Source organism: Erythrolamprus reginae, chromosome 5 (assembly GCF_031021105.1).
Source record: "Erythrolamprus reginae isolate rEryReg1 chromosome 5, rEryReg1.hap1, whole genome shotgun sequence".
Taxonomy (NCBI): Eukaryota; Metazoa; Chordata; class Lepidosauria; order Squamata; family Dipsadidae; genus Erythrolamprus; species Erythrolamprus reginae.
Window position 1 is genome coordinate 51946341 of NC_091954.1, and position 13375 is coordinate 51959715.

General features: G+C 36.6%; 1 protein-coding gene across 1 annotated transcript in view; it reads left to right on the plus strand.

Annotated features, from left to right (window-relative positions):
- The window catches only part of MCMBP (minichromosome maintenance complex binding protein), a 38791-nt gene that overhangs the window by 13679 nt on the left and 11737 nt on the right, over nucleotides 1-13375 (plus strand). Inside the window, exons 5-10 of the mRNA XM_070752598.1 lie at nucleotides 2057-2156; nucleotides 4892-5023; nucleotides 6465-6616; nucleotides 7519-7619; nucleotides 8663-8838; nucleotides 10678-10801. Coding sequence (XP_070608699.1) covers nucleotides 2057-2156; nucleotides 4892-5023; nucleotides 6465-6616; nucleotides 7519-7619; nucleotides 8663-8838; nucleotides 10678-10801 — 785 coding nt within the window. The remainder of the gene's footprint in view (nucleotides 1-2056; nucleotides 2157-4891; nucleotides 5024-6464; nucleotides 6617-7518; nucleotides 7620-8662; nucleotides 8839-10677; nucleotides 10802-13375) is intronic.

Sequence of the window (13375 nt, forward strand, 5' to 3'; positions counted from 1 at the left end):
ACCAGCTGATGAGCGAGCCTTTTGGGCAAGGGTGCTCCGGCTTTCCCCAAGCCTGACCTCTGGGGTAGGTGTGCAAGATTTGGCAGGTCCTTTTTCCACTGCCCTGAGCTTCTTCATTCCTCCAGCATCACAGTACAGGGGAACATCTACTTACAAATTTAATTCTTTCCATGACCAGGTTCTTAAGTAGAAAAGTTTGTAAGAAGAAGCAATTTTTTCCATAGGAATCAATGTAAAAGCAAATAGTGCGTGCGATTGGGGAAATCACAGGGAGGGTGGAGGCCCTGTTTCCTCCCAGGATATTCCTAGAGAGGCCCCATGGACGCTTCTCCCTGCCTTTTCTGGCCCTGTTTCCTCCAAAGAGATTCCTACAGAGGTCCTAAGGAGGCTTCTCCCTGCCTTTTCCGATTACAGTTTTGGAGGCTTGGGTTTGCAAGTGGAAAATGGTTCTTGAGAAGAGGCAAAAAAATCTTGAACACCTGGTTCTTATCTAGAAAAGTTTGGAAGTAGAGGTATTCTTAGGTAGAGGTACCACTGTATTGCTGGCGAAATTGAACAACGGCCTCCAGGTGGTAAAAGTACCCCATGCAAGGTTTAAAGCCACAGCTCGGCACTGCAGGTCCTTCCCCATTTTCATAGTACCTTCTGGATCCCATTCCCACCACACCAGACCTTGTGTTAGTAAGGCTGGCATAGGCTGTGCCTCAGTTGGGCCAGTGTCTCTGGGCAGAAAGCAGGTCCCATGTCTCCCCGAGCAACCGAGGCATGCCCAGCACCAACAAGGGCCAGAAGAAGCACCCAGGAGACCCAGCCGCTTCTCCAACTTCCCGCCATCGTCCTTACTTTTTCAGGCCAGGCGAGGAGTGACTGGGAAGGGAGAGGGGCATGGCCACCCAGTGGTGGGATCAGCTAGTTCACTGAACTACAGAATAAGTTTACCAGTTTGGCAGGAAGTCGCAACAGAGAGGTCAAAGAACACGTGGCTCCAGAGCCGCGTGTTGCCGACCTCTAAAATAGACTGCACCTTCCACACCCTTCTCTTGTGCCTTTAAAAAAAAAATAAAGATATAATTGAGCATTCATTTGTACTGATGTATCCTCATTTAGTTTATGGAAGTTGCAAAAACTAGTCCTCATTAAATCTATTTTGTAGAATCTGTGCCCCTATTCTATTTTGAATGTAGAAGACAGTAATGCCAGTGTCAGTAAGTTTTAAAAGTACTAGTCCCTCACACATTCTAATATTTTATAAAGGGAGGAAAACTCGCCCTTATCAGATACGTGGAGTAGACTTACATTAAGGCAAACACAGAATGCTACATGAATATGTATTTTTAATCTTGTCATTTTAACACTTAACAATGTTTCAAAAACTTGACATTAGAAAATGTCAAGAGGTAAGACAGAAGTAAGTATTCCTCTGCAGGAGATCAGTATGCTAATTATTCCCATTTTTGTGGGATGTTCTGTTCCTCTCCTTTCCAAACATATATTCTATGTCTGTTGCTAGGAGTGTTCTGGGATCTCTTCCAGATAGATTTCTTGTAAGACTTGTTTTGTGGTCATACCTGCCAATTTATATGCTTATGCTACTTACTTATTTGGTGCTGCATTGATGACATTAAAAACACTTAGAAAGAGGATTGATCAATAGCATACATTAATATATGTTGTGTGGACATGGATTTAATTTAAATTTGGCTCCATACATTTCGTTAGTGCTTCTACTTGAATATTATATTGCTAACAAGGAAATGTCATGCTTCAAACAATACAGTTCAAACTAGCCCCGCTATTGCTGATATAAAAAACCAGAATCGGCATTCCATTATTTTAGATATATCAAAAAAGTTGTTACTGGAACTTTTGATCCACAGAGATTAGAGTTCATATTTGTAGTTCCTTAGGATAAATATTACTTTCTGGCACACAAATTATAAATTTATTTTAAGATTATTTACCTTTTTAAAAAATCAAACATATTTCATTTTTATAACAACTTTACAATATTTTTTTCTTTTTATACTATGCTAGTGATGTATATCTCTTCTTCTAGCCTCATCAAGAAATAGATTTAAATTCTAAACAAAACGTAACTGCAGATAGACAGACTTTTTACTGTGTTCCAGTACCGGGAGAATCAGCGTGGGTAAAAGAAATATCCTTTGTAGCTCATTATATTGTGGGCTGGTCTATTAAAATAAATACAAAAGTAGTAGTGGTAATACTGATAATGTAAGCGCTTTAATACTTGATAGAAAATATTGATTGGTTGGTTAATTGGTTGCTTGATTCTATGCCATCAAGTTGTGTCAACTCATAATAACCACCGAGATGGACTTTCTCTATAGTTTGTTCCAAACCAGGTCTTCCAGTGATGCAGCTATTGCTGTTGTAATTAATTCCAGCCACCTTGCCTCTGGTTAGACTCTTATCCTCCAGATTTACCAGTGTAAGTAGTCTTAGGACAGTAAGTCTTTGCATCATATATCCAAAATATGATAATTTAAACATCTCCAGTGAAAATTCTGGATTGATTTGTTCTATTATCCATTCACTTATTTCCTTGGTTATCTATGGTATACAGTGAACCCTCGATTATCGCGAGGGTTCCGTTCCAGGACCCCTCGCGACAGTCGATTATTCGCGAAGTAGCGGCGCGGAAGTAAAAACACCATCTGCGCATGCGTGATCTCTCTTTTTTTTTTATAATTAAAAAAATGGCCGCGCATGCGCAGATGGTGGGGCGACGGCAGTTCGGAGGCTGGCAATGTTTACTTTCCATGCCGCCCCCCCCAGCGCCTCCGAGCTCCTCGCCGCTACACCCCGCCCGCCCGATTCGCCCCTCTCCCCGATTCGCCCCGTTTTTTTGCCCTGCCCAAGTTGCTAGCGATTCCAGACTTCATTTTTAACCAGTTTTTTTGCCCTGCCCAACCAAGTTGCTAGCTCTCAGTGAGGAAACTTCACTTTGTGATTCCAGACTTCATTTTTAACCTGGTTTTTTGCCCTGCCCAACCAAGTTGCTAGCTCTCAGTGAGGAAACTTCACTTTGTGATTCCAGACTTCATTTTTAACCAGTTTTTTTGCCCTGCCCAACCAAGTTGCTAGCTCTCAGTGAGGAAACTTCACTTTGTGATTCCAGACTTCATTTTTAACCTGGTTTTTTGCCCTGCCCAACCAAGTTGCTAGCTCTCAGTGAGGAAACTTCACTTTGTGATTCCAGACTTCATTTTTAACCAGTTTTTTTGCCCTGCCCAACCAAGTTGCTAGCTCTCAGTGAGGAAACTTCACTTTGTGATTCCAGACTTCATTTTTAACCTGGTTTTTTGCCCTGCCCAACCAAGTTGCTAGCTCTCAGTGAGGAAACTTCACTTTGTGATTCCAGACTTCATTTTTAACCTGGTTTTTTGCACTGCCCAACCAAGTTGCTAGCTCTCAGTGAGGAAACTTCACTTTGTGATTCCAGACTTCATTTTTAACCTGGTTTTTTGCCCTGCCCAACCAAGTTGCTAGCTCTCAGTGAGGAAACTTCACTTTGTGATTCCAGACTTCATTTTTAACCTGGTTTTTTGCACTGCCCAACCAAGTTGCTAGCTCTCAGTGAGGAAACTTCACTTTGTGATTCCAGACTTCATTTTTAACCTGGTACTTCAACAGCAAGCAGAGTAATCTTTCTATCGTGCTTCTTTAAAGTCCAATGTTTGCTTCCACAGAGTATTACAGGGAAAATCATTGCATGCAGAATTCTGATCTTTGTAGATAATAGATCAAGGTATCAAACTCATGTTGTCACTGCAGCATCATGTGACATATCAGGACTTTTTCCCCTTTTACTAAACTGGGCATGGGGGTGTCCCACACATAGCGCATCCGGCCCATGGGCCGGAAGTTTGACAGCCCTGGTATAGATAGATCTGAGTTTGAACTTCAGTATTTATCTTTTGACTCCACCAATGAAAGCTACAGATGCTGAACAAAATGGCTATTTGAAGAAGCATTGATAAAAGTAACTTTTTAAAGAGCTTTTCTTAACCATACCATGTTGACCCTGTCTTATATATTTTTTGAACCCCAAAATAAGCTCTTGGCCTTATTTTTTGCAAGGTCTTATTATTTGGGGCCGCGTGGAGTAACACGGGGCTCCTACTACCGTCTTACCTGATTCCCATCTTTGTCTCCCTAATCCTAATCAGAGGAAATGGTGGGGACCTGCTGTGCATGCCTTTAAACATTATCGGAGAGAGTTTATTTTGGGGAAAGGGTTTATTTTCAGAGGAGGGCTTATTTTCAGAGAAACATGGTAATAGAATCAGGATTTTATGAATCCTTGGCAATTAATAAAAGAAACACATTTGGGGACAGGTTTTTGTTTGGATAATGTGCAAGAATTGAAACTGAAAACATCTCTTCCAAGCTGATTGTGATAGATATTTCTCTTTGTCAAATGATAAATAATTGTAATAAGGAGGAAAGGGGATAATTTATAGTGAAAGAGCATGTATTAAGCAATTTAGCCACATTTTAATTGCTTTTCTAATATGAATTTTTTGGGGGGGAGCTGCATTTCTAAACTGCGCTTAGTATGGTACTTGTTTATAGCATTATATTTTAACTGTTGTATTTTTTTTTTATTATTATTATTATTATTATTATTATTTATTAGATTTGTATGCCGCCCCTCTATGCAGACTCGGGGCAGCTCACAGCAGTGATACAGATAGCATTGATTTCTGCATTTCTTTTTGCCCAACTTATCTACTTATAAAAAATTGTCTTTTCATTCATCTTTGGAAATGATAGCATTGCTTTAATTTTAAATTAAATGTTTAATTAAATTTCCAGATAAGTTTATTCATACTATCAGACTGATTCTGTCCTTAACTTAAAACTTAAGCTTATAATAGTGCAAGTCAAGCTCGAGTTTGTCCATCAACATCATACACACCAAGTCGCCATAAGAGGAGCTATGAGGATGATGAAGACATGGAGTTGCATCCATCAAAACAAAGAGAACAGCACCTCGGTATCAGCTGAGATAATGTAGTCTTTCTCCTGAAAATCTCCTGAAAGTTAATTTTTCAGAATTAATATTGTGGTGTATCCATTTGCACTGAAGTGATTTATGTTGACTTAGTATAGGTTTAAATATGATTTTATACACCATTATGTGATTTTTGAAATAAGTAGATGAGTTTGGATATAGTTGCAAAAAGAGAAAGATTCTGAATGTAACATTGTTAGCCATAAATAGGACAATGTATAACTGAATTCCAGATGCAGCAGAAAAATAAGGAAGAGGGTTATGGACTTCATGGTCCTCTTTATTTGGCTCAGAGTTATTTAAAAAATATATGCCGAGTTAAATCAGAGGTGGGCCATTTGCAGAGTCATCTATATTTTTGTACTTCTTACACACACACAAACATACACACACACACACACACACAGAATATATATAGAAAGAGATTTTTTTTATGAAAGAGAGAGATATTAAATCCAGAAATAAGCACTTTATTCCAGTCCACTAATGTTGAGGTCAGGGAGAAAAGAAAGTGTACAAAACAAATCCAATAACAGCTTCCTCCTTCTTTTGTTTCATTTACACTTCTTTTCCTACCCTTCATAGTACAGTGGTCCCTTGACTTTCGTGGAAGGGCTTGCGATCCCTCCCCTTTAATTCTTGGAGCGTTGGTACGCTCCACTTGAAGCTGACCCTTGCGGGCGGACAAGACCACCTTAATTCGCCCAAGAGGAGAGGAGCTGAGGGCATTGTTGGGTCAGGGGGCCCGCACTAATCGCAGGGATGGCTTGTAGTGGGACCGTCACAACCCTCCGGTAGCCTCCGCCCCCAGCTCAGTGTCATCTCAAGCACCAAAAGACACGACTGCCTCTTTTTCCATCGCCATCGCTTACTGCTGCCACCTCTTCTTCCCCCACCCACCTAAGCCATCTCCATTAGTGGTAGCGTCCGACCTCCCAACTGACCAGCCTGGAATCTCGGCTTTGAGTCCTGGCCTGGATCCCTCTTGCCTTGAGCTTGCCCTGCCCTGACCCTGAGCACTGGTGCTGCCGCCGGTGAAGCCGGCAGTGAGCGCAGCAAGGCCCCCAGCTTGCCGCCCCATTGCCCCTGCGGGTTCTGGGGGTAAGTAAAACCAGGAAGGGAGAGGAAGGAAAGAAGGGAGCGTCTCCACTTTGCGGAAATTTGACTTTCGCGGGGGGGTCTTGGAACGTATTCCCCGTGAAAGTATTCTGAAGAGAGTATTCATTTGCTTAGTTTCATCTAGGACTTAGTACTCTTTTTGTAAATTAAAATACTTTTGGGAAATTACTATTCTGAAAAAAATCTAAGCTCTAGTATTTGCAACATGCACTTGTGACTCAGTATGATGGGTTTTTTTAAAGGAATAAATCTTAATCTAAAATTACATGTTTTAAGGTAGTAGAAACTTTTGTTTTAATTCTAGGAAATGGGCCAGATATCCAGGGGAGTGGAGAGCCAAAGCGATTAGAAAGAGAAGCTTCTGCAAGGCATCAGATGATTTCCTTAAACTGTTCATCTCCACTAGATCTGAATTTTCCACTCCCAGGAGAAAAGGGCCCTGCATGTCTTGTGAAGGTAATAATATCTCAAGCAGTATCTGAAACAGGATCATTTTTACACACGTTAGAAGTGTGGAGATTTGTTGTAATTTACATTTAGAATTGACACATAAATCAAAGCCGCATACCATATACAGGTAGTTTTTGGCTTACAACAGTTTATTTAGTGACCATTCAGAGTTACATTGGCACTGAAAACAAAGTGACATATGATCATTTTTTTAGAGTTACAACCATTGCAGCATCTCACTCATATTTATGACAATTACAATATCCCAGTGTGATCTTTTGACAAGCAAAGTCAAGGGAAGCCAGATTCACCTAACAACCGTGCTACTAACTGACTCATTTAACTGTGGCAAGAAAGGTTGTAAATGGGACTAAACTCACTTAACTGTTTCACACAGCAATGGAAATTCTGGACTCCATTGTAGTTGTAAGTCAAGGACTACCTGTGCTTAATGATGATGCTTCATGTAAATATAGCCTGACAGTTGCACAAGGCCTGTCTGTCACTGAAGGGCATATTAAGTGACTATATTATTATTATTATTATTATTATTATTATTATTATTATTAATTAGATTTGTATGCCGCCCCTCTCCGAAGACTCGGAGCAGCTTCCAACAACAATACAGTGTACAGATCTAACTGTTAAAAACAAACAGTTATAAAAACCCTTATTTAGAAACAATCATACAATCATAACCATACATATTGTTAGAATTTAGAACACTGTAATTCTGCATAGCTACAAATTTCTATTGAAGCAGAAAGTTATGAAGGACATTATGTTACAAACCTTCTCCCATAATACCAAATCACAATGTGTTAGATGTTCAACTAGCTATTGCTTTTATAGTACTTCATATTGTCTTACAACAATTTGTCCTCTTAAACATATTTTGTTTGTGGCAGATATATGAAAATGGAGACAGTTTCAAAGTCAATGATATTCTTGAGGTGTATGGGATTTTGTCTGTCGATCCTGTCCTGAACATGCTGAACAATGAAGAAAGGTAACATTTTAGTGATGATAAGATGCAAGTTTGCCATCATTGTGACTGAAGAAATTTTCATATTTGGTTCACAAATAATAGGTAATTTATAAATTTCTATTAAAAAGCAACATTTCATTTTCTTCTTTGTCAGTGTGTTTCAGAAAAATTGAACAATGATTGCAAAAAAATTTGGAAGATTAATTCCAACTTTACAGTGTTGAATTTATAACTAAATTTTAGAGATCTGAATTTGTCCTAGTTCTAAACAATACTTGGTTCATTATACGCATGTAAAAAATAAAAAGATGGTGTCAGTTCTTTAAATTCAGGAGCATTTTTAAAAGATATAATTGAGGACTTTTTTAAAAGATATAATTGAGTGTGAAATAAATTCAAGAACTTAATTTATTCTGTTTATGATAAAAATAAACTTTGACTTACAACACTTCATTTAGTGACCATTCAAAGTTACAATGGCACTGAAAAAAAAGTGACTTATGATAGTTTTTTACACTGTATCATCGTCCTGATGTGATCAAAATTCAAGTGCTTGATAACTACATAAATATATTTATGTACATACATACATACATACATACATACATACATACATACATATATTTCCGTAGATTTTCACGGGTACAGGTATGACGGTCTTGGTATATTCGGGTTTCTTCCCGTGTAGGATTTGGAAATTTCTACATATATATATGTAGTTCATACTTATGACCATTGCTCTGCCCCAAGGTCATGTGATCATGTTTTGCAGCCATTTGACAAGCAAAATCAATAGAGAAGCAAGATTCACTTAATCATGTCATTAATTTATAAACTGATTCAGTTAACAACTATGGCAAGAAAAGTCATAAAATGGGGCAAACTCTCTTAACAAATGTTTCACTTAACAAGAGAAATGTTGGACTGAATTGTGGTTGTAAATTCAGGACTATCCATGCTGACATTGCATGTTTCAATGAAATACCCTTTTCTTTCACAGGAAAGAATGTTGCATATAATTTTGAAATTAAATGTGCCTAAATATAGATATTTTTATGTTTTAGGGAGAATTCCTCCTCGCCATTGGAATCTATGGATTGTATGGATACTGTGGAAGAACAGAGAGTTCATAGTCCTCCAGCATCATTAGTTCCCAGAATCCATGTAATTCTGGCACAGAAACTTCAGCACATAAATCCATTGTTGCCTCCATGCCTTAATGAAGAAGAAAGCAAAAGCTGTAAGTATTTCAACTGTTTAGAGAAAATTGCCTTGTTACTATCAGAGGCCCGAATTAGATTTTATTATTTTGACTTGTTTGTACAAAAAAAGGTCATTTTGTTCCTGCATCGTTAATATTTAAAGCATAAAGGAAAAGAAGTCATGTGACGGCAATGTAATGTGGCAAGTTTGATACCCATGTCTTACGACATCCATGTAATAATTAAAAGTCTCCAGCTTGCTTTATAGTGATCCTAAATAGCACAGGAAATTGTTCAATATAAGGCACCGCCCTTCCTTTCCTCATAGTAGTAATGCTCTTGCCAAATACATCTCACTGTACTGTATATGCAAATATGTTTCTGACAATCCTGTAGACTACATGTATGTGACAACAATAATGTTTATTTTAGCTTGTAAAATTATTTCTACTTTTGAAGTGATTAATGGAAAAGTACTGACTATTGTAACAATTGCTCTAATGGTATATTTTTAAAGACAAAAGATAAATAATAAATTATATGCACCTATAGTAGATTAAATATGGCTTCTAATTTTTAATTGTCTACTGACAGAGTTGGTGTGACTTCAAGCCAATTTTCAGCCTTGCTGCTAATTAGTTTTTCTTACTTGATAGAAATATTGAGCTAATCTTTAACAAAATTGGACACCTGGCAGCTATGCTGACCCCTAAAATTAGCTAGCATTTGAAGCTACAATAAAGCACTTCTTCCAGAACTCATATTTTAAGGAAACAATTCTTTTTTAAGATAATAACATGGCTAAAATAATAATGATGCTATGAAGAAAGAAAATAACTGAGGTTTAAGATAAAAGAAAATAACTGAGGTTTAAGAATTTCCTCAGGTTCATGGTAATAAAAAGAGTTCCTTTAATTTAAAGATTAAATTTAAAGAATTAATAACATAGCCAATAACTAGTGTTTATTAGTTATTTAAATTATTTTGTATGTCACTTGTCATTTTTTAATACAGCATTAAAATCTGTTGTCAATATGACACTCAGCTTAAAAAAGTAAAATATATGTATGGTTGATGCAGAGTTGTATATCACTAACTGTCTTTGCAAATGATAATTAAGTGTACAGGTAATCCACAACTTATGACCATAATGAAGCTCAAAATTACAATCATAGATCATTTATAAGTTGAGGCATTATGTGACCTTCTTGCAAATCATTTTTTTACAACAGTCGTTAAGCAAATTCAGTGGGCATTTTTTTTGTTGGGACACCAGAAGTAAACCACAGAAACCAACAAAGAACATCGTAAACCACAATCATGTGTTGCTGAATACAGCAAATGGCCATAAAAGTGAACCAGTTATCAAGTGCCAAACAAATATTATCTCATGATTGTAGTGAGGGCATTTTCAGTTGGAATGGTCATTAAGCGACCAGTCATACGTTGAGGACTACCTGCATAGTACAGTAGACGTGTGACCACAATGGAGCCTCAAATTTCTGTTGCTAAGCAAGATAGCTGTTAAGTGAGTTGTGTCCCATTTTATGACCTATTTTGCCACAGTTGTTGAATGAATCATTGCAGTTTTTAGATGAGTCATCTGATTGTTAAGTGAATCTTAAGTAACTTTGTTGAATACCATCTGGGAAGAGTATAAATGACGATCACATGTCCCCAGAGCAGTGCAACTATCATAAATACACTCCAGTTGCCGAGCACCTGAATTTTGATCATGTGACCGTGGGGATTCTAAACCCTCTTCAGTGCTGTTGTAACTTTGAACAATTACTAAATAAATGGCTATAAGTTGAAGACTACCTGTATAGAAAAATGCATGTGTTATTTCTGATTCTTACCTATGCTGTCTATTTTAGTTGTCTCTAGTTTTATGTCTGAACTATCACCAATTAGAGCAGAGCTTCTTGGCTTCCTCAGCCATGCCTTTTTGGGAGACAGCTTGGCTGCTGAATACATTATATTACACCTAATTTCCACAGTGTAAGTAACCAATTCACCTGTTTAACCTATGTGATCCTATGGGAGGAGAGATAAAAAGCAGAAAGTATCTAATTAAGACAAACATAGAGTATTATTCTGCCACCTAAAATTATTCTAATTTTGATTCTGCAAATAAAGTAAAATAATTTGTCCTTTTTCTTTTCAATATGTGGTGATGTTATGTCTGCTGATATATATTTAGGAACCGTCCTTTTTGGGAGGTGTATAATTCTTTTATTGTTTTTCACACCTTACAGAGATTCCAATTTACATACCTCAAATTAAAATATAATACAATATAATATCAGATGCCGTATTCTTAGTTAAATTAATCAAAATTTTCTAATTATTTATCCAATTTGTTCTGGTATATATCATTCATCCTGTGCTACCTCCTTTCCATATACTATTATCCGGATTTTAGGTATTGTTCTTCGCCTTCATTTGCATTTAAAGTGCTATAGCTATTTAGATTTCTCTTGGCTATTTGCTGTTTTTCATAACTATACCATCGTGCTTCAGTCCATTTCTAGCCTTCTTACTAAACTCATTCCTGCTTTTATTTTAAAACCTTCATTTTATCATAGCTGCCCTTAACAAAAGAAATATCCAAATTTACTTCTCTTTAAAACCCAGGAAGGAAAAAAGAAAAAAAGAAACACTATTCATATCGTATCTTAATCTAATTATAACACTGTCAATACTGTATACATAGGAGGAAGGGTTGTTGTTAGAAATTTTAAGATGTATTTCCTACTCAATTCATTTTTTTCATTATACCAGTATATCATTTCTGCTTTAACAAATCAAAATCAATATAAATCATACTGTTCCATTATTTTTGCGAAAAGTATCTTCCATTAGAAAAGCCAATATTCTTCCCTAATCTAGATATTTTCCACTGCCATTCTTAGTGTGATAGTCTTCTCTAATCTATAAATTCCACTGCCAATCCCAGTGTAATTATCTTCGCTAATCTGTGTCACTGTCATATCAGCGCAATAGTCTTCCCTATTCTAATTACTTTCACTGCTAAATAAAGTGCACTAATCTTCCCTAATCTATATATTTCCCTAATCTATATATCTTCCACTATCAAACTCAGTTTGATAATCTTCCCTAATCTATTCAGTTTAGCTCTTCTTTGTTTCATCTGTCTTTCCCTATGATGCCTAACATAATTAATACTAATTATTATCCCACATTGATCCTACTCCTGATATTATATCTCTCCTCCCTTTTCTTTTCCCACTTCCTCCTATTTTATTTATCACCATAAATCAGATAATCAGTTTATAATTCAATCAATCAAAAGAAAAAGAAAAAAGAGAAAAGAAAAAAATCCAAAATAATAATCATTCAGAAATAATCATAACCATTTTCAATTATCTCATCCATATTAAGCACAATAATAACTATTTTCAATTTATCATTCATAAACCATTACATTTTCTCCCCTTCTCCAGTTCTTCCATTTTAACATTTTATATCTCTTGCTTATCATTGAGTCTGTCATCTGCACCTCTATAACTGTCTGGTTTGGTGCTGCAACCCAACAGGACCGACACAGACTTCAGAGGATAATCAGAATTGCAGAAAAAACAATTGCTGCCAATCTGCCTTCCATTGAGGACCTGTATACTGCACGAGTCAAAAAGAGGGCGGGTAAAATATTTACTGACCCCTCGCATCCTGGACACAAATTGTTTCAACTCCTACCCTCAAAACGTCGCTACAGAGTACTGCACACCAAGACAACTAGACACAAGAACAGTTTTTTCCCGAACGCCATCACTCTACTAAACAAATAATTCCCTCAAAACTGTCAGACTTTCTACTAAATCTGCACTTCTATTCTACTAGTTTTTCTCATCATTCCTATCACCCATTTCCTCCCATGTTGACTGTATGACTGTAACTTGTTGCGTATATCCTAAGATTTTTATTAATATTGCTTCTTCATTGCTTATTTGACCCCTATGACAATCATTAAGTGTTGTATCACATGATTCTTGACAAATGTATATTTTATTTTATGTACGTTGAGAGCATATGCACCAAGACAAATTCCTTGTGTGTCCAATCACACTTTACCAATAAAAATTCTATTCTATTCTATTCTATTATATATTTGTATAAAATATATATATTTTCAAATAATAAATTCCAATAAGATTAAAATATTAATAATTCCAATTCCTTATGTATACTCATTTATTTTTATAATTTATAACTGTGAGAAAAAAATTTAAAAAGAGAAAAAAAAACTATCCTCTTCCTCTTCTTTATGGTGCTGGTAACTTTTAGTGTCTTCTGGGTTTTCTTAAAAGTGTTTAATTTCGAATTATATTGTCCAATGTACAGTATTTTCAATCAAATCAAAAAGTCCAATCAGGTCAAATCAGTTCAGTTCAGTCATTTTTATCTTGAATATTTTCTTCCTTCCATGCAATAGCTGATCTACCTTCTCATAGCCAGTCAGTGTGGAAGTCAAATGTCAAAGTCTTTAAGCAAATAACAAGCTGCTATATTTCCTCCGGCCACACAATGGCGCTAGATAGCAAATTTTCCAGC